General features: G+C 52.3%; 1 protein-coding gene across 1 annotated transcript; it reads right to left on the bottom strand.

The window, feature by feature from the left end:
• Nucleotides 1–2,384: 2,384 nt before the first annotated feature.
• Nucleotides 2,385–14,645, bottom strand: KDELR3 (KDEL endoplasmic reticulum protein retention receptor 3). Its single transcript, XM_059186982.1, has 5 exons — nucleotides 14,404–14,645; nucleotides 9,881–9,981; nucleotides 5,025–5,183; nucleotides 4,128–4,380; nucleotides 2,385–3,306 (listed from the first exon to the last, which is right to left on the bottom strand). Exons 1-5 carry the CDS (start codon nucleotides 14,492–14,494, stop codon nucleotides 3,266–3,268), a joined length of 645 nt encoding a protein of 214 aa, XP_059042965.1. The 5' UTR covers nucleotides 14,495–14,645; the 3' UTR covers nucleotides 2,385–3,265.
• Between the last annotated feature and the right edge of the window lie 8,349 nt (nucleotides 14,646–22,994).

Genomic DNA, 22,994 nt, shown 5'->3' with positions numbered 1-22,994 from the left:
CCCAACCATTGTGATTTGTCTTTCATGCAGATTAGTTAGAATTCACTGCCAGGTTTCTTCTGTCCGCCAAAATGATCCAGTCTGCAATAACAGATTTTGTAAAAACATATATAGAGAGCTGACTGGAAGAAATTTTTTTTTTCCCCAACTTCTTGCATGTTGAGGATACTTGAGCTATTTTTCATCTTAAAAGAAGAAGTAAGGTATTAGGCCCTTTTGTGGGAGCCCATTTTCTTGTCCTGAGTTGGGGGGGTGGGGGGAGGGCGAAGGGCAGAAGACGGCATCTGGGCTTGAGGTTGCTTTCCTTACTGGGTTAGAAAACCAAGAGGGAATCCCCGCACATTTTCTGTAATGTTTTTTAATGTTCCTCAGGCCTGATGAGTTAAGACAGTGCTTTCTTTGCCATTGTCATTTTGGCTGATTGCTTGTTAAGTGCATTTGACAGTTTAAAAAAAAATCCCGATTGGTTTTGTCTCCCTCCTATTCTGCCTTGCCCCTTCCCAATTACTGAAAAATAACCATTTTAGTCCAGATAGACATTGAATTTTTGAGTTGAGTGTATCTTTTAAATTAAAAACCCCAAGTGTTTATTGCAATGGTTAAATGTAGCATCTCAGCATCTGGTGGGAGCTGCCTGTCTCTCTTCCCCACATAACCAGGGACCATCTGTGAAATTCATTTTCCGACTAGATAGCCGCTCAGAGCAGAATGAACATAAATGCTCACTGGAAATTCATTAACGAGTTAAATAACTTAACCAGTTAAGTATGCATTCACCCCGCAGTATAAAAACCACCTTTGATTATAAACCATATACTCAGGCAAATTTTCTTTCTAAACTCTTACCTGTAGAGCTAGAATGAAAGCACCTCTTTGCTAGCTGCTCAGCCCTTTTGGCCAAATTATCTTGAATAAAGAACCTTGGGGGTCTGTTAAGAAAGTTCTTAATTCTCTTCATACTCTTCCCTGCAGTGCTTTGTAACAGCTTTTGGATGCAAATTTTCTTCAGCATCCTTTTGCACTCAGCTTTTTACAGGTAGGTAGTGCTTAAGGAAAGTTACAGAGGACTAAAGCCTAAATCCTCACTTTTCTTCTTGAAGGTAGGTGAGTTTGTCCCCTTCCTAGTGATACTGTTTTACTGAGACCTCTGTAGCACATGGGCCTAGGAGGAGTTTTCTGCTCTCGTGTTCACTGTAACAGGACAGGGAGATCAGACAGCCCCAGACCCTCTTCCATATCCAGTGTTAAGAGTATTAATTTGTTGTGCTCTTACTGGGTGTTCGTGAAAATGTAGTTAAAGGGGGAGCGCTCCACTGCATCCTTCGGCTAAGGCCTGAAGGTGCCTGCTGGTTTACAATATCTAAATACTTGGGTTTTTTTTTTCTTTGTTTTTCTTTTTAAAATTCTTCAGGGAGAGAGAAGGGATGGTTTCTGAGGGGTTCTGAAAAGTGTGGTTGAATGTGCAACATACAGGTAGGTTGTCCAGCATAAGCTGAAACGTACGCATGTAAGAACTCCGACGTGTTGTCTCTCCCCTCCCCCATTTTCTTCTTAACTTTACTTCCTTTTCCCCCTTCTTCCATTTGAGGCCGAGGGAGGATGGTAGGCACAGGAAAACTTGACAAAACTGCTCTGTGCTTGTAAAACCAAAGTGCCCCCTCTCTCCCTGCCAAAAAGAAAAAAAAAATCACTGTTTTTTGGTCGAAGCTCTGACCAGTCCGTTATAGATAATTCTTCCTACACCAAAACTGTTTTTAAATAGGTGCCACCACAAGGGGTGTCGTCCTTACTCTTTGCAGGTCTTCAAGCATCCCTTTGTGGGAAAGGTCTCTGGGCAAGCACGTGGTATTTGGTCTGCTGCTTGCTTCCCTTTTTCCGCCAGGGATGTTGTGATCATAAGTCAAAACAACAGCATATTTCAAATCTCAAAAGCTATTGTGGCCTGAGCACAATTGAAATCTAGCAGAGTTTTTTCCTATGTAGCTTTAGAGTAACTCTTCTGCTTCTCTGTCACTTATAATTCAGGTTCTGCCTTTGCCTCAGAGCATGAGCAGAAGAGTCCTCATGTGACGCTAGTTCTATTGCAGTCCTGGGTGAAACTATTTAAGCTATGGGGCTGCTGCTCCCCAGTTCCTCCCTAACAATTCATTGTGTGGACTTCTCTCATCTGAAAGGTTGGTGGCTTTTGCTCGGGATCAGTGCTCTGCTCACGTTCTTGCTGGTCTCTGAACACATTCCTGTTGCGTTAAGACTTGAACCATGTGTAGATGCGTGATGTTCAGGCACAGGATGCTAAGAGCTATGTTACTCTTCTTAGTTTGTAAATTGTCCTTTTGATACCATCTTGTTTTCTTTTGTAGGTATAAATAAAACACTGTTGACAATAAGGTGTGAACTTTTTATTGCTTGAAAATTCCGACTAGAGTCCAGTGGTAGTCGTCTTAAACAGTTTATTTGCTTCAAGACCAAGTTTGGGGGTGTTGAACTGAGTAACCACCTTAGCACCTCAGACTGTGAAAGGGAGGTGGGATCAGTGGTCTTAAAGGAAGAACGGGAGTCCCAAAGCAGCAAAGCCAGACACCTGGTAGGTAAAAAACTTTGGGCAGTTTTTTTCTTATTGGTAAATGGTCGCCATGGTAAGGGTGCCCCCCCAGGTTACTGGGATTAAAGTACCAGGTAGAGCTGCCTCGAGCCGTAGCAAGACCCTCGTCTGCTTTACCAGTGAGGCAGAAAGCAGAGTCTAGCCAGAGTCGAGAAGTTTGGCTTTTACTTGTGGCTTGAAGACAGATGAGAAGTGAAGTAACACTTCACACCTGTAAGACCAGATCACCTGTGTATTGGTCCCTAAAATTTGATGTGGAAAGTGAAAATCAAACAGCATGTTCCGATACTTGAAGTCTGGTCTTTGGGGGCATCTGCTGTATACACAGGTCTCTCTCCAGATGGGACTGACTGTTCCTAGCGTGAGGCTCTTACACTCTCACGCTAGTTTGACCCATACGTGGGTTAAGCACCTCTGATTTATTGATACCCAGGTGACCTGGGGTCCCACTTGTATAATTCACCTAGGTTTTTTACTGCTGCTATAATTTACGGGACACATTGGTGAGAACGTCTTTTACATAGAGTGATCAGTGCTTTGTGGAAATCCACACTAAGCATTGTTCTCATTTTAACATTTGGCCCAAGTCCTGTATTAGTCCAGAACATTTCACATAGTTTTGTTCAGTGTTCTTATTAAGGCGTAGAACCAACTCTGGGACCCTCAAATTGGCATTGGAAGACTTAACTTCTTTCCTTTAAGGACTAGAAGAAAATGGAGATAAATTAGAATTCGTCACACTGATGAAAGACTCCCTTACTAACTGCGGTCTCTAGTTCCCCGTTCATAATAGGCATCTGGCTGTGCAAGCCAAGGGGGACACTGCATCCCAGCATAACTACAGACAGTAAACACCCCCCCCCATCTTGGTTACTGATCCCACTTTCCCTTAGGCTGTAAACTTGACCTCCCTTTCTGTTCCACATGCCTCTCCACTCGAGATTTGCCCTCCCTTTCTGTTCCAGTGCCTCTCCACTTGAGATTTGCCCACACTCGGGTGACCCGAACAACTGCTCCATCCCTGGTCTCCCTGCGTGCTGCCTTTTACTCTCCACAGCAGCTGCCGGGCTGGTTCTTCAGCCTTCCAGTGGCTGTACTTGGCAATCACAGCGCAAACCCATAATCCCTGATTCTGCTTGACCTCTGAGCTCTCCAGCTTTATAGACTGTGACCACACTAGCTTTGTAGTCCTTGTCACACCAACCTGGTACCATTCTCAGGGCTCCTACGTAAGCCCTTCTCTGGAATGTTCCTCCTGTATTTTTCTAACCAAGTGTTCGGTCGGATGTCCTCCCACAGTTCCCTTCTCTCTACACAGCATGCACGGTACAGCCAGTATGGAACTGCTCTGTGCTCTTCCATGGTGCTTGTTTCCTGAAAATGCTCGTTCATTTTCCATCATGGAAAATAAAAGCACCGTGAAGAGCAGAGACTTACTTCTCTACATGCTCTTCCAGATCCTCTCCTACTGAATGGGTAGCTCCCTGTGCCCGTGCCAGCAACCCTGCTCCTTTCTGGCACCTACCTTTGGTCACATACAGGTAGAAGAAGTCACAGTAGAAGATGGTCTGTACTACTCCAGACACCACTGCGATCTGGTCGTAGAAGTTCTCCGTCTGGTACCGTCTGATCCAGTTGGCCAGGTAGAGCGCCCGGTACAGCCCAAGAAAGAACAGGTAGTGAGTAGTGATGGTCTCCGCCTCTCCGGTTTTACTGATCATGAAGAGCTGGGGCAGGATGGCCACTGATTCCAGGTAGATGGAGAAAGTCCAGAGGATCTGAGCCAAAGAGGTGACCAGAGGAGGTGGATCAAGACCATGAAGGGACCCATTTCTTTAAAAGAATGTAATCACTAAAATAGTAATATTTACTGGAGTAATCTAGTGAAGCAAAAAGAACAGTTTCTGAAATAATCAGCGTGTCATTCTACCCCTGTCTCTAAATATAAAATATTTCTAAAAGAGGAAAGCAAACTGCTGTTTTTGTTTTTTTGTTTACATCCAATGAACATTTCTTCAGAACATAGTTTTTAATTGTTGGCAGAACCTTATTGTCTAAACTGGTCTTAATTGAAGCCATCGTTTCTCAGAATGCAGTCCGTGAACACTGGCTGGCAGTCCCCCAGATTCTTGGGCTGCAGCCCAGATCAGCCCAGCCTGGACTGTGCTCTAGAAGCCACCTGTTGGACAGAAGTTCTCAGCCGTAAGTTGGTGCTGTGATGGGTGCTGCTTTGTTGACATAATGACCATCTGGATGTCCCCATTTTCAAATTACCAATTTTTAAACTTCTAACAATATAGGAGTCATCGTCTGGCTGTACCACAAAGCAAGCCCAGATACTACAGAGGATCCGGAGGGAAGGATGTCAGGGAACATGTTTACTTTACCTTTCAGAATTAATACTCTGGCTCCCTTCCCTTACCTCCAGGGGAGTAAAACTGTAGTTCTCAAGGAAGGAGAGGCCAATGACAGGGACCAGAAGAAACTCCAGGCGGAACGTGTCATTCTCACTGTCGAATGTTTTCCGAAATTTCCCATAGATCATGTACACTGTGATATAGGCACAGAGGAGAAAAACCACCTAACAAGGGAAAGAGACACATGGGAATCAAGTCATTTTTCCAACCTGTTTCCTGGGCTCCCAAGCCACCCTGAGTTGGGACCTTCCCAATCAAGAGCTAGTGCATTGGCCCAAGGGGGACAAAGCGAAATGTGTGTGCAATTTCTCCTGAGTCACTGGCCTAGATGCTGAAGCGAATGACCCTTTGGTTAAGCAACTTGATGCTTTTTTTTTTTAATTTACTTTTTTTTTTTTTTAATATTTTATTTATTTGACAGAGATCACAGGCAGAGAGGCAGGCAGAGAGAGAGGAGGAAGCAGGCTCCCTGCTGAGCAGAGAGCCCGATGCGGGGCTCAATCCCAGGACCCTGGGATCATGACCTGAGCCGAAGGCAGAGGCTTTAACCCACTGAGCCACCCAGGTGCCCCAGTAACTTGATGCTTCTAATGACGACTGAAGGCACTAATCATGACAACTTGAAGGTGCCCAGGCTTTTCCTTAGTGCAGAGCATTAGGGAGAAGCCCAGCGTTGGTCTCTGTCCAGGGATTTAGCAGTGGCTAGAATTCCAGGGCTCTTAACTCAAACTCCTGGATCAGCCTCAGTGACTTGTGAGTACTCTTGCACTGGGACTGACAGCCTTTGAATCAGCTGATCCTTGCTCCTGCAGAAAAGTTCTCTTTCTAATCACAGTAGCTGCCCTCCAGCATGTGATGGTTTTATGGTTTGCCAGAAGTTCGCAAATTTGTGTGTGCATCAGAATCACAAATGGCTGCCTCTTTCCCTCCTGCCCCGAGTTCCTACTGATTTCGTGGGTCTAAGTGGGCCTGAGGATCTGCATTTCCAGCAAGTTCTATGTGATGCTGATGCCACTGGGTCCAGGAACTCACTGGGCTTAGAGAACTCCTATGTGTACTTCAAAACTCAGATAGTTTCTCACCAGAATGCCAAATATCCTTTGTGTCACCATAGTCCCATGGGAACACATTCACTGCCACCTGGGATCACATGTCCTGTATATGTGTTTTTTTCCCCTCTGGGATATTTCTGTAAAAAGGTCCTGATTTGATGTCCACCTCCGAATCCCCAGCCCCTAACTCAGGGCCCAGCACAAAACATGCTAGAATGAAGGAAGGAAGGAAGGAAGTGGTGATCACTTCCTAACTTCATAAATGGAAAAACGCTTTTCTGAGGTTCCTACAATTCATCTGTGCCAAGGGCTGGGTCTGCAGTCCGTCTCAGCACTGTACGAATCAGATCCTCGGGTAAAGGAATGAACTAAGTAGGCAGTATTTGCTATTTCTGTGTTGACTTTACATGAAGACCGTGATTTTAGGACTTCAGACGGAAGGTCACACTGTTAACACTAACAACATCATAACATCTCTGATATGGAGGGGAAAGAGAACTTGCCTTGGTTAAGTATCTTCTAGGCCATTTACATATACTCTCTCAGATGAGAAAGTAAATGTATATTGTAAATATATATTCACAATAGTCCTGCAACACAGAATTCCCCTCACATTGCCTTTCTTAAAAAATGGAACTATTAGATCATGTGCCTAACTAAAAATGACATTTCCCAGCCTCCTCTGCAGATAAGGATGGTCACTAATGTGCAGGTGAGTTACTGGGTACAGTTTAGAGAAAGCTCTTTACAAAGGGCTTACCTGGCTGGCAGACACCCTATTGCTTTCTCCTCTTCTGCCTCCATCCTACCCAGAATGTGGTGTGATGGTAGGGAGTTCCAGCAACCATTTTGTGACCCTGAGGCAACCTCGAGGGTAGGTGTCACATTTGGACTCTGTATAATTTGCAGGGCCTCTTAACTGAATTTCAAGATGGCAACAGCAAAGCGTTAAACCCAAGTGTGGGGCTCTTCTGAGCAACTGCGTGGGTCACACATCTGTGAGTCCTGGTCACACTGAAATGCTGCAGCAGAAAGTTAAAAGGAGCTGCCATCCCAGCCCTGGACTGCCTATCTCCAGATTCCATGTTAGGAGGAAGGTAAAGATAAACCTTAACTTTCTAAAAAGTATTTATTTTAAAGAGAGCACGAGCGGGAGGGGCAGAGACCGAGAGAGAGAGAATCAAGCAGATTCTGAGCTGAGCACGGAGCCCAAGGTGGGGCTCGATCTCATACCCCTGAGATCATGACCAGAGCCGAAACCAAGAGCCGGACACTTAGCAGACTGCACCACCCAGGCACCCCTAAAATAACTTTTATTTAATAAGTCTCTGTTACCAGCATCCAAGCAGTCACATCCCACTTTACTGACTTTGAAACCTGAGCTCCTTTCACTAACATACGTTGCCTTCAAGAGTTAGGATGGCTGAAGGGCACCTGGCTGGCTCAGTTAATGAAGCATGTGAAACCTTGATCTTGAGTGAAGAGCTTTAAAAAAAAAAAAAAGAAAGAAAAAAAGAGCTAGGATGGCTGATTAAAAGCTCAGAAAATGCCTCACCTCAACACAACCTCTAATGGTTATGGCCTAGACCCAAAGACCACTGAGTGGAACCAAGAAATGCTCAGTTTCTCCCATAAAACAGGGCCATGCTACAAAGCAACAGCATCCTATCACAAAACGAAGTCCAAGTCCAAACTTTTGACCTGCACCACCTGCCCTCCCCCAGCCCTCTGACAGCAGCCCTCGCCTGCTGGGCTCCCTGCCTGGCCTGGAGTATACCATGCTTGTTCCCGTCCTCATGGTCTTTGTAACGGCTGTTCCTTCTGCTTGGAATACTTGTCCTCTGATCATCCCACAGCTGGTTCCTTGTGTCACACAGACCTCGACATTGATGCCACCTCTTCAGAGAGGCCCTGCCTGGTCATACTCCCTGAACAGCTTCCTGTTCATTCTCTATCACATCATCCATTTTTAAAAACTGTTTTTATGGGGCATCTGGGTGGCTTAGTTGGTTAAGCATCTGACTTTTGATTTCAGTTCAGGTCTTGATCTCATGGTCAGGAGTTCAAACCCCGAGCTCCACGCCGGGCACGGAGCCTACTTAAAATAAACAAGCAGGGGCGCCTGGGTGGCTCAGTGGGTTAAAGCCTCTGCCTTCGGCTTGGGTCATGATCCCGGGATCCTGGGATCAAGCCCCAAATCAGGCTCTCTGCTCAGCAGGGAGCTTGCTTCCTCCTCTCTCTCCGCCTGCCTCTTCTGCCTACTTGTGATCTCTGTCTGTCAAATAAATAAATAAAATCTTTAAAAAAAAAAGGCAATAAAACTTTTTAATTAAAGGAAACGTCACCCTATTTTAATTATTTGCATAGGCTCACTCCTAATCAAAGGTTTTCTTGCTTATTTTATTATTTGTCTCCCCACTTAGAATAGAGGTTCCAAGGCGCTTGGGTGGCTCAGTTGATTAAGCAACTGCCTTCAGCTCAGGTCATGATCCTGGAGTCCCGGGATCGAGTCCCACATCGGGCTCCCAGCTCCATGGGGAGTCTGCTGCTCCCTCTGACCTCCTCCCCTCTCATGTGCGCTCGCTCGCTCGCTCTCTCGCTCTTTCTCTCAAATAAATTAAAAAAAAAAAAAAAAAAAAGAATAGAGGTTCCATGAGAGCAGGAGCCTCCTATGTCTTCTTCAAGTACCTAGCTCATAGTAGGTGCTCAATAAATAGTTGTCAAATGGATGTTGGATGAATAATATCTCTGAAAGCTCAGGGTTTGTGTTTGTTGTTGGTTTTGTTTGTTTTTGCTTACTTTTTTTTTTTTTTTAAAGATTTTATTTATTTATTTGTCAGAGAGAGAGACAGCGAGCACAGGCAGACAGAGTGCCAGGCAGAGTCAGAGGGAGAAGCAGGCTCCCCGCACAGCAAGGAGCCCGATGTGGGACTCGATCCCAGGACACTGGGATCATGACCTGAGCCGAAGGCAGCTGCTTAACCAACTGAGCCACCCAGGCGTCCCATGTTTTTGCTTACTTTTTAACCATTATAACCAATGCCAACCTTTACTGACTATTTAATATATGATGGCTATTGGGGCACCTAGGTAGCTCAGTGGGTTGTGTCTAACTCGTGGTTTTGGCTCAGTTATGATCTTGGGGTCGTGAGACTGAGATCAAGCCCAATCCCTGTTTCAGGCTCTGCACTCAGCGGGAAGACTGCTTGAGATTCTCTCCCTCTGCCCTTTGCTCCCTGTCCCCCTCACCCCGCAGGCTTACATGTCGTGCACGCTGTCTCTAAAAATAAATCTTTTGGGACGCCTGGGTGGCTCAGTTGGTTAAGCAGCTGCCTTCGGCTCAGGTCATGATCCCAGCGTCCTGGGATCAAGTCCCATATCGGGCTCCTTGCTCCGCAGGGAGCCTGCTTCTCCGTCTGACTCTGCCTGCCACTCTGTCTGCCTGTGCTCGCTCTCGCTCGCGCTCTCTGACAAATAAATAAAAAATCTTTAAAAAAAAATAAAAAAATAAAAAAAATAAAAATAAATCTTTTAAAATATATGATGGCTACTGTGTATTTGCAGGTATTACCTCATTTAATTTTCACCACAAGGCCTCTGAGGTGAGTACTAGTATTATCTTCACCTTGTAAATGAGGAAAGGGAGGTACATGGAGGCCAGATGCCTTGCCCAAGCCCAGGTCCCATGCAGCTGCTAACACAGGATTCACATCCGGGTTTGCCTGCCTCCACAGCCTGAGTTCCCAAGCACACGGTCTCAGTGTGCCGGGCTCCACAGGCCCTGCCACCATGGCCAACCCGCCCCTCACCTTCATGACTGTGTTGTAGATGGAGATGAAGTTGGTGAACAGGTCCAGGTACCTGGTGGTGAAGACAAGGGCAAAAAGGATCTGGCTCTTCCCGGAGATGCCTGTGGGCAAAGGAGGACAGGAGACGATAGAACACAGACTCCTGGGCCCACCAACACTCAAGAAGTCCAGAGCTTGAGCTGAAAAGGTGTGCAGGGTGTCCAGTCCCACTCAAGTGACAACACCCTGTCCCTGCACAGTCCCTCTCTGAGGGTCAGCAACGGCCCTTCCTGCTGGATCCCTTGAGTTCCTCTCATGTGCACAGACACCGGGTTCCCAGGGCCCCGGCACGGGCCTGCCCAGGTTCGGCTCTTGCCTTCAGGGAGGCTGTGGGGTGGTGTGGAGGCTTCTCTTCACTCTGCCCCCAGAGTTCCACCAACGGTCCCCAAAGCTCTGTCTTTTGCAGAGCAACTCACAGACTTTACAATGTGTTGACTCACAAGGGAGACCAGAGCAGGTGGAGGAAAAAGCAGGCCCAGTGGAGCGTTGTTTTATTTTCCAAACTGTAAAAATTAAAAATGCCTTTTTTTTATACTTACAAAAGTTCTATTTTTACCCTTCGTAAAACAAAAAAGAGAATACATAGCTATAAATAAGAAAGCAGCAGCAGCAATCACCTGAATCCCAAAGACTCAGCGGGCACCTCCCAGATCTTCGCTTGTGCACACCTACGTGCACACATCGATTTGCCACAACCGGGGTCGTGCTTCTCATGCTCTCTCCTCACCTGCTTTGGTCTCTCTTTTTTAACTTTTTATTATTTGGAGCTAATTTTAGATTGGCAGAATTGTAAAGATAGTCCCGATCGGTCCCACACACCCTTCACCCAGCTTCCCCTAACGTTGACATCTTGCTTAACCACAGGACATTTGCCAAAAGGAAGACATTCACATGGACATGGCACTGCCGACCAAACTCCGGGCTTTAGTCCGGTTTCTCCCAACTGCCCGCTGACATCCCTTTTGTGTCCCACAAACCAATCCAGGAATCAGCACTACATTGAATCTCCCTGTGGCCACTTCTGCCACATCACGGAGGTGGGTCCAGGGCAAGGGGAGCCCTGCCCTACCCACCCCCAAGCCCCGCCCCCCACTTCCTCTCACCCGACAGATAAGCCCACATCAGTGTGGACACCTCAGCAAACCACTCCCAGCCATGATGCCTGTGTTTCTGATCCGAAGGTCAACTCTGTCCTCACTCACCCAGCCTCCCCAGAGCCAGCGGAGGACAGTGTCTGTTCAGAACCACATCCTTCCCATGGCTTCTGCGACCATCCACACCACTGGCTCACCACCCCTGGCCATTCATTCCTGTCCTCATCACCTGATCGTTGGAGGGCTACCCCGGCTTTTCCCAGTCCCTAAACCAGGGATGTCCCGGGTCCAGACACTCCTCCGAGTTCCAGCCTATCGGTGTGAGCCTGACCGACCTCCCCATCCTCCCCTCAAGCCCCTCCTCCTCTCTCCCCTCCTTTGAGAATGCCACCATTGTCCCCTCCATGCTCAAGCCAGGAAACCAAGAGCCATCCTAGGGTCCCTCCCCTGTGTTCCTCCCCCTCTGTCTTCCCCAGCTCCACTACCCCCACTTCCATGCCCCCTGCCCACCCAGCACCCTACCTGGTGGTCTCCCTGGTCTCCCCAAGTCCGACCTTGCTGCCAAACCCCACTCTATTCCACTTCCTGACCAACGGCCTATAGGTAAGGAAAACGCCTGGGGACTTTGGCACCGAGAAGTGACCATTACTTGATTAAGGGTTTGGTTCCTTTATTGGCCTCAGTGGTGCCTTATCTAGTCCTCTGGGGCTGGGACATTTTGGGGGGAGGGGACATGGATTTTCTTTCTTTTTATTTTTAAAGATTTTCATTTATTAGGGAGAGGGAGAAGCAGGCTGCCCACTGAGCAGAGAGCCCGATGTGGGGCTCCATCCCAGGACTCTGAGATCATGACCCGAGCTGAAGGCAGAGGCTTAACCCACTGAGCCACCCAGGCACCCCGAGGGGGACAACTTTAAAGACTGAGAATGGATACCGCCGAAGCCCTCAGGTTCTAGAGAGCGCGGGGGGCCCGTGCCAGTCTTCCTACCAGCATGGCAGGCCTGAGCCCCACCGTCCTCACTGTGAAATGAGCAGACTCACACAGGTGGGACAGGACTTGGCCAGAACGAGAGTGCCTCCCTGCGGGTCTGGGCCTTGGACTTGCGGCAGTGGGGCTGGCTCGGGGGGGAGGGAGCCCACCCCTAGGCATGAGGCGTGGAGTCCAGTCCAGGGGGCAATGCTAACCTGAGGCCAGCACTGGGCTATGCTGCTGCTGCCCCATCCCACAGAAGCCTTGCAGAGAGGTCCTCAGTACCATTTAGGAGGGTCCAGGAGGGGCGTCTAGTAGGGGACAATTTGCTACCTGCCCCCACGGCCTTCCCCTCCCCGGTTCCGAGGCTTTGCTCACATTTTCCTCAGTGCTTGGGAGTCCTGGCAATCTTGAGCACCAAGGTTTTCCCACTCCCTGGAACACAGTGAAAAATTTCCACCAGCGCTAGCCACACACACACAGACCCAGGATGTGGGAACGAACAGGAGCTGGTCCCTGGCCAGAGTCCCTCAGGGAATGGGGGTGTGAGGGGGTACGACACATGTGAGCACATACGAGACCCACGGAGCCCTCCCTCCACTTCACACATGGGGAAACTGAGGTCTGAGGTCACACGGTGCGTCAGTGGCTGAATGAGAACTAAGTCCCAGTGTCCCAACTCTGTGGGGGATGGGAGAGGTGGTCAGTGAGGGTCTCCCCAGGCTCCGCATCTCGGGGTGGGCAGGGCTAGCACCGGGCACCTCACCTCAGATCCCAACCAGGCCTGTGGCCACCCCTCTCCACACACGCACGGGATGCCCCACCCAGCTGCCCTTCGCCTTTCCCTGTAGCACTTAGCACGTCTGACACACCGTATCATTTACTTGGCTGCTCTGGCCGCTGCTTGTTGGCAGTCTCCCACCGCTGGAAAGCCCGCCCCCTGGGGCCTGGGGGCCTGCCCCTGTGGTCCCAGTTCTGTCCAGGGGGCCTAGGGCCGTGCTGGTAGAGCGGGGTGGGGAACAGCGCCCCCTCCTGGCCATGGTTGCTCATCCCAGCCCGGGCCCTCTGCGGAAGCGCAGGGACAGGCCCAGCTAGATTCCTCCCCTCACCGGAGCTGCCTCACTCCCCCGAGTGGGAATCTGAGGGGCCGTGAGGGCCTGTCTCTCCAGAGGCGGAAAACTGGAATGGCCTGCAGGTCCAGAACCACTCCGTCTGCAATGCCTCCCACGCCAGCACCCACCCCTCACCCTCCGCAAGCCTCCCGGGCTGGCTGACTCCCCACTGCCCTCTCTGCCTCCTCTCTGGAGGGGCCACACAGCTTTCGGAGTGACCTGCTTCAGGTCCCTTCTGGGCCCCCTCCCCCGCTCCCCAAACTTCCATCACTCCCCAGTCCCAACTCCCTACCCTGAAAGTCAAGGCCCCCCTGCCCCTCATCTCCCTTACAGAGACCCCCGAATCAGGCTGCTCACTCTCCCTGGGACGTGCCCTGCCTTCTGCGACCTGTAGGCTTTTGTGCCCCCAGTGCCCTCCGCGCAGCGCACCCTTCCTGGGCGACACCCTGCCCATCCTCTGGGACCCAGCGGATCTGCTCCCTCCACGAAGCCTTGGGGGGGGGGTCTGCTCTCTGCCTCCTTGGCCCCCTCCTAGCCTGCACAGTCCTCTGTACCCCCTTGCCCCCATGCCAAGCACAGGGTGGGCACCTCGGGACCGCAGGGGACAAAGATGGCTGCAGCAGCCTCTTAAGGCACGGAGTCTGTGGGGTCACCACCAGCCCCATCTCGAAACTTCTCTAAACCCCCAGCGGGGCTTCCAGACTGCTGGGCCAGAGGGGGACCTCTCCTGCCATCCCTGGGCTTCTGCTCATGGGGAGCTCCCTGCGCACCAGGGCCAGGCCAGGTGTCCCTCCTGCCACATCACAGCCTCCTGCGGGAAGGGAAGAGGGCCCAGGAGGGGGCAGGGGCGAGTGGTGGGGAAAGGAAGGAGCAGGCCCCGGGAATTGGAGGCCACTTCCTGCGTGCATACCTCCCCCACCTCCAGATCCCACCCTGGGCCGAAGGCCTCCAGCTCCTCCAGAGCAAAGGGAGCCACTGGCAGGAGGAGAGGGTCTCACCTCCTCCTAATCTCCCTCCTCTTCCCACCAGCAGCGGCAATGCCAAGGCAGAGAAGGTGGGGGTGAGCCGAGGCACAAGCCCAGCCACCGTCCCTTTCTCCGCCAGCCCTTCTTTGATAAGGCCAAAACTTCAAATTTTCTTTGGAAGCTGAGCTGTGCAAAAACAAGTTTCTGGCACGGCCAAGCCGAAGCCCTCGCGCTGAAGGGAAATTCGGGAGCCCCCACCCCCGCCATCCCAGCCTTGCACGGGCTGCCCGACCCAGGCCCACCTCCGCCCCCCACACACACCACCGCCGGGGGCGACCCTCACCCGCGCAGCTCTTGGACCTCCAGATCTTCCCCAGGAGCAAGATCATGGCCAGGAGGTGGCTCAGGTCGCCGAGGATCCGGAACACGTTCATGGTGCCCCCCGGCGGCCCCGCAGCGCGCGCCGCCACCTCCCGGGAAACTTTCTGGCGGGCGAGACGGCTGCCACGTCCCCGGCCCGGCTCTGGGTCCCGCGCGCCGCTGCCCGCGCTCCGAGCCCCGCGCTCCCCGCCCGCCGCCCCCTCGGCCAGCGCACACTCCCCGGCCGGGCGGTGACGTGGCCGGCCGGCCACCATGCCAGGCGAGCCAGGAAGCGCCGCCGCCCAAGATCCCGCCTCCCGCCCGGCCCAGCGCCTCGGGCCTGGGGCGGGGCGGCCGGGCGAAACGGGGGGCTTCCGTCCGCGGCCTCTGCCACCCCCATCCTCCCACGGCCCCCGCGGTCTCCCGCGCGCCACCCTGAGCCAGCCACGGCGCCCCTGTCCCCCCTCAGTCCCCTCATCTGCACCCCGGGCTAATAAGGCGTGGGTCAGGGTGGAGTGGGGGGGGTTCTGCGGGCTGGCAGGCGTGTGCCTGGCACACGCCTAGGGTGCTGGAAGTACCCCTAAATGTGACCATCAACTTGGGGTTCAACTCCTCCTTGCTGGGAGCCGGATTTGCAGCTCACTCACCTGTTCACTGGGAGGCCCACCTGGTTCTGCCCTGACCAGTAGGAGGTGAAGCCATGGTGGTCAAGTTTGGAGTCAGGCTGACCTTGGGCTCAGCCTCCACGCTGTATGCCTTCCCATCCTGGCCGCAGTTGATTCATCTGTAGGATGAGGTTACTGTAGGGAAGATGTCTGTCAGGAGATCCAGGGACCCCCTAATGTTTTCCTTTCCTTGGTACAAGATGATACACAGGAGCACAGACCAGGAGATTCCAGAGGGCTGTGGGCTGTTGGCCACCAAGGTGGGAAGCAGGAAAGGGGCCAGCAGACAGGAGTCCTCCCAGTGCGTGTGGCCTGAGCAGGTCTGCCCAGCCTCTCCGGGCCTTGGTCTCTGCATCTGTGAGAGCGGACCGCCTAAGCTAAGGGCCCTTATCACCACCCTCCTTTCGACCCCAGTAGGCCCTTGTCCCACCTAGGCCCTTCGTCTCTCCCTAAACACTGTCCTCCTCCTGCCCCCATCCCCACCACAGCCAGAGAGGCTTTGCTGTGATGGGATCTGAGACTCAGAGTGTGGTCTGAGGGCCCCGCAGCATCTGCATCCGGGGCTGGGAATGCGGTCTGCAGCCCAGCTCAGCCTCACTGACTGAATCTGCGGGTGAACAAGATCACCGGCTGCTTCACAAGCACATGGAAGTCTGAGAGGCACTATTTCAACAATGCTGTGAGGGAGGTGCCGCTACTGGTCCCATCTGACACCGGGGAAACTGAGGCATGAGAGGTTAAGTCATGCAAACTTTAAGTAGTGGAGCCTAGATTCCAACACACAGTTTGACTCCAGGATTTATGCAATTCGTGCGTTGTTGTTGTGTGTGTGTGTGTGTGTGTTTAAGACTTTATTTTAGGGGCACATGAGTGGTTCAGTCCTTAAGGGTCTGCCTTCAGGCCATGATCCCAGGGTCCTGGGATCAAGCCCCTCGTTGGGCTCCCTGCGCAGCTGGAAGCCTGCATCTCCCTCTCCCTCTGCCCCTGCTTGTGTTCCCTCTCTCACTGTGTCTCTGTCAGGTAAATAAATAAAATCCTTAAAAAAAAAAAAAAAAGATTTATTTTAAAGTGGACTCGAACTCATGACCCCAAGATTAAGAGCTGCTTGCTCCTCTGAGCCAGCCAGGCACCCCCACGGTTTATGCAAATAAATTAATACATTACACTGTGGGTCATCATGGGAGATGATGAGGTTTCTGCCACCAGAGGTAGGTGAGCGGGGGGGGGGGGGTCCCCATTTGTCAAAGATGTCGCAGTGGGGACTCCTGCCCCAGCAGGGACATTGGGATGACAACAGCCATCAAGTAGTTCTCTCCAGGATGCTTTAAGTCCTCACCTTGCAGGTGACAGCTATGGAGGTCCAGGGAGGGGAGGTGCATGGGCCAAGTCTCTCTGGGAGGAGAAGCCGGGCACTCATCTCGGGGCTGTGACAGATTCTGAATGGGCTGCTCTGTTCCCTGCTTCCCCCCCGCCATCCTGCCCAGATGCCTCTCTTCCAGCGTTGCCCAGAGAAGGCGGTGGCTATTTAAACCCCTCAGGTGCGGCTACGGTTCTCGGCCCTCCCAGCTGGCATCTCCCGCTCAGCGCCCACCTCCTCCCCAAGCCAGGGAAAAGCACGTGCATTTGCCATTTGGTGAAACATCTGTCCTCCTGAGAAGCAGTCCCAACTGCCGCGGGGGCTGGAACAAGGCTAGAATTCTCGTCTTCCCTCTCTTTCTCCAGCCACCGCCACCTGCTGCCCCCCGCCCCCAACCATCCCCCAGGAGAACTGATCGAGGACAGGGAAGGTCTGAGAACCACGGTGGTGGAAGGGACAGAGCCCAGGCTGTGTGGCCCCAGGGCCAAGAAGGTCTTGTCCTGGGCCTGCCATAGTGCACTTGAGCCTGCCATGTCCTCTCTATCCTTTGGCCTCAGCTTTCCCATCTGTGAATGGGGATAAGGAAGGGGAAAGTATTGCCAACTGGTGACCGGTTCTCTTTGCATCTAGTGTTTCCAGTCTCTCTAGGAAACCGATATTCCCTATGCCTCAAGACAGGGAGCTCATCACCCCCATTTAAAAGAATTATTTATTTATTTATTTATTTATTTATTTAAGAGAGAGACAGCCCCACAAGCAGTCGGGGCAGGGGGGGTGGCAGAGGAAGAGGGGGAGAAAATCTCAAGCAGACCCCACGCTGAACACAGACCCAACTTGGGACTCAATCTCATAATCCTGAGACCATGACCTGAGGCAAAATCAAGAGTTGGCCACTTAACCGACTGAGCCACCCGGGCACCCCCTCATCACACCCATTTTATAGATGAGGAAACTGAGGCTCAAATTTGTCTCTTGCTCCCCCAGGTCACATAGACCCCTCTCCCGAAAGTTCTACCACTCTGTTCTTAGTAATGAGCCCTGCCTGTGGAGAAGAAGGAAAACCATGAGTTCATTTAAAATGCTCGGCCCTCGCCCACGCCAGCACTTTGGCCACGGGCACCATCAGACTCTATCTGTCCCTGACGCAGGGTGGTTCTGGGCGCGTTCCTCATTCCCGCACGCCTCACTTTCCTGACACCCCAAGTGTGTCTGTTGTAGGAATGTAGTTGGGGGGAAGCCAAGAGGGAAATTTCCTTCAGCTCAAAGAGGGCAAAGGTTCTTTTTTTCCTCATTAACAAAGCGGATTGTATATTCAACGTCAAAGGAGAGAGAATGGGGGAGTAACTCAACTATAGGGGGAAATGTGTCTAATAATCTCTTCCCCTTCCTGGTCCCTCCCCTTTGTTCTACTTCACTGCCCTGCCGAGGAGGCCGCCAGCTGCCTCAACTTCTGTGTGGAAGAAGGACGTGGATGTAGAGTGAAAACCACTACCCTGAGGACACTCCGCTGCCTTTCGCTGGGCGGGGCCGTGGAAAAAATGGGGAGCTCTGGGCCCCAGCTCCTGGGACTCCCTGCAGGTCACTAGGGGCCGCTGTGGCTTCCTCCAGCACACGCGAGTGGATGCTCGCCTGTGGAAAGAAAGAACTCTTCCCAGGCAGCCCCAGGACGTCCCACTCCCGAGGCACGGTCAAGCCCATTCCCTAACCTAGCCTGAGGGCAGCCTTTCTCTTCACATGCTTGCTTCTGCCCCAGGTGTTTGGGAAGCACCCCAGTCCCCAATATCTTTTGAATGACATGTTGCAGGGCAAGGGCAGTCCAAGTTTTGCACAGCTGGAAACCAACATTCCAAAACCTCTCCTCCACTTTCAGTTCCAACCACATTTGCGGAAGACCAGCCGTGTGCTGCTGCCTTACAGGCTGAACCTAGAGGCAGCTTCAAGGAGCCCTTAGGGCACTGTGGGAGGGGGAAGGTGGTGTCTGTGCCTGCGTTAAATACGGCACAGATGGAGAGTAATTACCCTTGATTGGCAGAGAGTCGAGAAGAGGACTGCAGTTAAGAAGCCTTCAACCGATGCCCCAGTGGGTTTTGCAGAATGAGTAGGAGCTTGCCTGAAGGACAAAACCTGGGAGAACAGAGTAGGAGTCCCAGATAGAAGCAACTATGTAGGCACAGAAATATGATACAACCCACCGTGGCGGCACATATTATTTGTACAGCTCTTTAAAAGGGGCCAATAGGGGTGCCTGGGTGGCTCAGGAGGTTAAAGCCTCTGCTTTCAGTTTGGGTCATGATCCCTTCTTCCTGCCTGTCTGCCTACCTGTGATCTCTGTCAAATAAAATCTTCTAAAAAAATAAGGGGCGCCTGAGTGGCTCAGTGGGTTAAAGCCTCTGCCTTCAGCTCGGGTCATGGTCCCAGGGTCATGGGATCGAGCCCCACATCGGGCTCTCTGCTAAGTAGGGAGCCTGCTTCCCTCTCTCTCTCTGCCTGCCTCTCTGCCTACTTGTGATCTCTGTCTGTCAAATAAATAAATAAAATCTTAAAAAAAAAAATAAAATAAAAGGGGCCAATAAACAGGAAGAAGAGAGAGGACGGGGGAAGGATGAACATCAAGGTTAGACAGATCTTTGTCCAAATCTCAAGTTCCACCACTTACTGAGGAGCTGTCGGAATTCCAGCAATTCGTTTTACCTTTTCAAGTCATACTGTTCTTATGGGTAACCTGGGTATAAACCAAGTACTGATTTCATAGGTTAGTTATCAGAGGTGAAGTTTGCTGGGTACCTAAAGCGCTTTGCAAGAAGTAAACCACTCGGCAAACGCCAGTCCCTTGCTCCCCTTTAAGGGACACCAAGGCCCAGAGGGGGTCCCCAAAGCAGAGCCAGGAGAAAACAAAAATTCTGTGTTCTCAGAAGGCGATCACTCCCTCTCCGGTTTATTCCAGAAGTGCAAAAAAAGACAATTAAAAATAACCTCTGAGCCCAAGGATGCCTTCTGGAGTGTTCGTTAGAAATGTTCTGTGTCTTGCTCCAGTGGTGATTACCCGAGTTTTATGCATATGTAAAAATCCAGCGGGCTGTACTCTGATGTATGACAGTTTGTAAGTTACACCTCAATTAAAAGAAAAACATAACAGATCTTGCGACGCGGCCCCCTTCGCCGCAGGCGACAGGTGTATTCCTGAGACACCCAAGACCACTCTCTGGAGCGCGGGGCAGGCCCAGCGCCCTGAGCTCCAAGTCGTGCGCCGCGCGCCTGGGCCGCCTGGAGGTTCCCAAGGCAACCGCAAGCCGCTCACTCTGTCTCCCGAGTGACGAGGCGTCAGCGAAGACCCGGAGCCCGGATCACGGAACCGGAGCCAAGGAGCGACCGCCGCGCGGCGTGGGGTGGGGGTGGCGGCTGGGAGAGATGGTGGCGGGCAAGGGCGGAGGGGAGCGACTGGTGCCCTTCGTCCTTGCGCGGGCATTCTTGTGGGCATCTGGCAACCACCATTCCCTAGCCCTGAGGCCACAAACTGCTGGGTGAATATACCCTTGGGATTCACTCTCAGCTTTCCAGGTGGGGAGCTGGACCGCTTGGCTACTCCCCGATACCACGGAGTGAGTCAGGGGCCAAGGCAAGCCCTGCACCCCGGTGGCCTGCTTTCTAGCTTGGGCAGCCCAGCCGGGTGGAAGGCTGGTAGGTAGAGCTGGGTGCTGGCACCTCCTTGGGCTCTGGTTCCAGCTCAGCCAGTAACTTGCCATGTGGTCCTCAAGTCCCCTCTCCTCCCTGGTGGCAGAGATAGGACAGCTCAGAGTAGCTCTTACCAAGTGTGTGAAAGAACGAGTGTAAAAGTGGCTTATAAACTATAAAGTGTCGTGCACCTGTTAAGGACCATCACTACTATCACTCTGTTGTCTTGTCCTCATCAGTCGGGCCCCATCTGTGGGCTCAGCCAGATGCCTGGTAAACCTGAGGCTCCCCACTCTCTATGCCCAGAGGTTTGCAGTCTCGGGGTGAGAGTTCCCCTCCCGTAATTCCCCCCTCCCCAGAGAACGGAAACAGGGTAGCTCTCCCAGGCATCAAGGGATGCTTTGGTCCCCAGACTGCCTACTAGACGGATTCAGAGAGAGCAGCCTCCATTCACCCTCCCATACAACTCCTGTTAATCTTCTACCCCGTGGCTGGATCACAGAAGTTCCCCACGAAGGGATGATGTCTGGAGAGCCCAGGATGTGGTTCCTGCCCAGAACCCGATAGTAACACCCCTTAGTGCTCTTTGAATGCCACATGCTGGGCATGTGGTTGTACAAGTTGTGTATCCATGTGCTGTGAGACCGTATACACATCGGGCTGCGTGTGTGTGTATACCTGGGCCAGGCACGCACGCATGCCCTGGTGTTTGTGTGTATTTGGGATTCATATTGGAGCGCGTGTATGTAAATGTGTGTATTTATGGCTGCGTGCTGTGTGCCTGCAGGTGTGTGTTGTGTGTCTGAGGCATATGTATTTATCCGTGCATCTATTTGTGTCTTTGGTGGTGAACATGAACATCCAGGGGGCATCTCTGGGTTCGTACTTGTGGTGTGTGCAAGCGGGTGTGTAACACCGTGAGGTCTGTAATCGTGCATGTGTGGGAGTGCACAGGGGGTTTGGGTGTGGGGGCTCTTTTCTGCCCCATCTCCCTTCATCTGGGTGACCTTCCTCCAGCTGAGGACTGTGGCTCAGGCCACAGGCGGACCGGGTTCGCCCTTGACCCCTCTGCCCACCTGGAGCTGCCCAGGTCACTGGCTTGCCCCTCGTCTTCTGGGGCATGGGGGCAGCGGAGCGAGGGCGGGTGGATGAACCTGGGTCCAGGGCTCGTGTGCCACCCCCCCTCCACTGGTGTCCTCCCCTCCCCACAGCAGGAGCAGCAGCGGGAAAGGTTGGCGGAGGGGGCCTATTTTGGGAGCGTCTCCTTAGCAACAGCTGCCGCGGGCCGTCTGCGGCGGTTTTTCTATAGGTGCTAAAATATTCCACCCTGGTGACTACTGAGTGCTGGGGGGGGGGGGGAGTGGAGGGCCAGAGAGACCCCTGCAATCTTCCATCCCCAGGCCAGAGCCTGTTGCCATGGGTCTTGGCCCTCTGGACTCCCCTCGCCCCTTTCCCCCACTTCTTCGGCCCTTGGCCCTCAGGTCTGCTGGGATTTTGGAGTTTGGAGGCAGGCCAGTTGTGTCCCAGGCTGACTTCTCATCAAAGCAGCTGGGCTGCCTCTGTTTGTCCCATCCGTAGAATGGGCTGGCCAGACTTTAAGGAACTCTCTAAGTCCCAAACCCCTAGACTCTGTGACTTTGGCGTTTTGAAGGAGTCCATCCGGGATGCCTCCCCTGCTCCTCTCCCTGCTTGGCCTAATCTTTCTCGCCCCGCAGCCCTCTGTACAGGTTCTCAAGGCCTCTATGGGACCAAGGAGGCCTGAATGGGCTCCCGGGGTGAGCCAGCTCATAAGCATGAGGGCTCTGCTGGCCTGAAACCACCTTTCCCCGGAAACTAGGATCCCATTTCAATTCTGGCTCAGACTCTGACTTACTCCCTGAGTGACCCTGGGCAAGGCCCTTCCCCTCTCTGTGTCTTGGTTCAGTTTCCTCACCTGGGAATGGGGGGTGGGCGTGTGGGGGGAAGTCCTAGAGTCTCCCTCCTGAAGACGTTGTGAGAATCAGATCTGAGAATGGAAAATGGGCTGGAAGCTTTGGCAAAATATCCAGTCAGACAAATGTTTTATTTACCATCATTACCCAGCAAACTTCAGAGCAAGTCTCACCCTTCCAGAGAGCCGGCCCTGGCCACATAACAATATAACCCGTGCCTCAGTTTCCCCATGGGTAACAAGTACCTGCATCATAGAGTTCTTGTAAGGATTAAATGAAATAGTAGCTTGTGAAGGCCTAGAATGGTGCTGGGCCAATGGTATCACCCCAGGGGACCCTTCTGTGTTAGCCGATGACAGAATCTACTTGCCCACTGGGGACCCAGTCCAGACTGTCCCATTACAGATGAGGCTTCTGAGGTCCAGAGAGGATAAGCAACTTGCCCAGGGCCTGAACGTCCAAGTCTCTCTCCCTTGCCCCCTCGATTCATACCCCTCCCCACCTCCACCTCCTACCCCCACCCTTCTCAAATATGGGCTGAACAACCGTGAATTCTCCCCCAGTCCTCGGCCATCGCAACAATAGGGCTATCACCCTATGACACGATAGGATGTCACACAGAGGAGGACACTGAAGCCCAGAGAGAAGTGAGCTGCCCAGAGTCACACAAGGCTTGGGGGATGGGGATTCTTTATCCTGGGGTCCCTGACCCTCTCTCTGACTGAAGCTGCCCTTTCTGCCACCCCCAACCTCCTCCCAGTCCACCCTAGCCTCCACCAGACCCTCCTTACAGGAGATGAGCAAGGGGTGGGGGTCGACGGGGGTCCCAGGCTGAAGCCCCACGACTAGCAAGGTGACCATTACCAAAGGTTTCCTCAAAACCCTATGATGTCACAGCCACCAGGCCTCCCCGTCCCATCCCCCAGAAGTCACTATCCCCAGCCCCTAC

The sequence above is a fragment of the Mustela lutreola genome, chromosome 8 (genome assembly GCF_030435805.1).
Source record: "Mustela lutreola isolate mMusLut2 chromosome 8, mMusLut2.pri, whole genome shotgun sequence".
In the NCBI taxonomy this organism is placed as follows: Eukaryota; Metazoa; Chordata; class Mammalia; order Carnivora; family Mustelidae; genus Mustela; species Mustela lutreola.
The sequence above is the reverse complement of the archived record's forward strand: the minus strand, read 5'-3'. Positions and strand labels throughout refer to the sequence as shown.

Bases quoted from the DNA above. Each gene is read 5' to 3' on its own strand.
- KDELR3 (XM_059186982.1), bottom strand. From the start codon at position 14,494: ATGAACGTGTTCCGGATCCTCGGCGACCTGAGCCACCTCCTGGCCATG. The intron at 9,982-14,403 runs GTGAGGGTCGCC...CTTTGCCCACAG, and splicing joins GAGGTCCAAGAGCTGCGCGG to GCATCTCCGGGAAGAGCCAG. The intron at 5,184-9,880 runs GTGAGGGGCGGG...TTCCCTTGTTAG, and splicing joins TCTACAACACAGTCATGAAG to GTGGTTTTTCTCCTCTGTGC.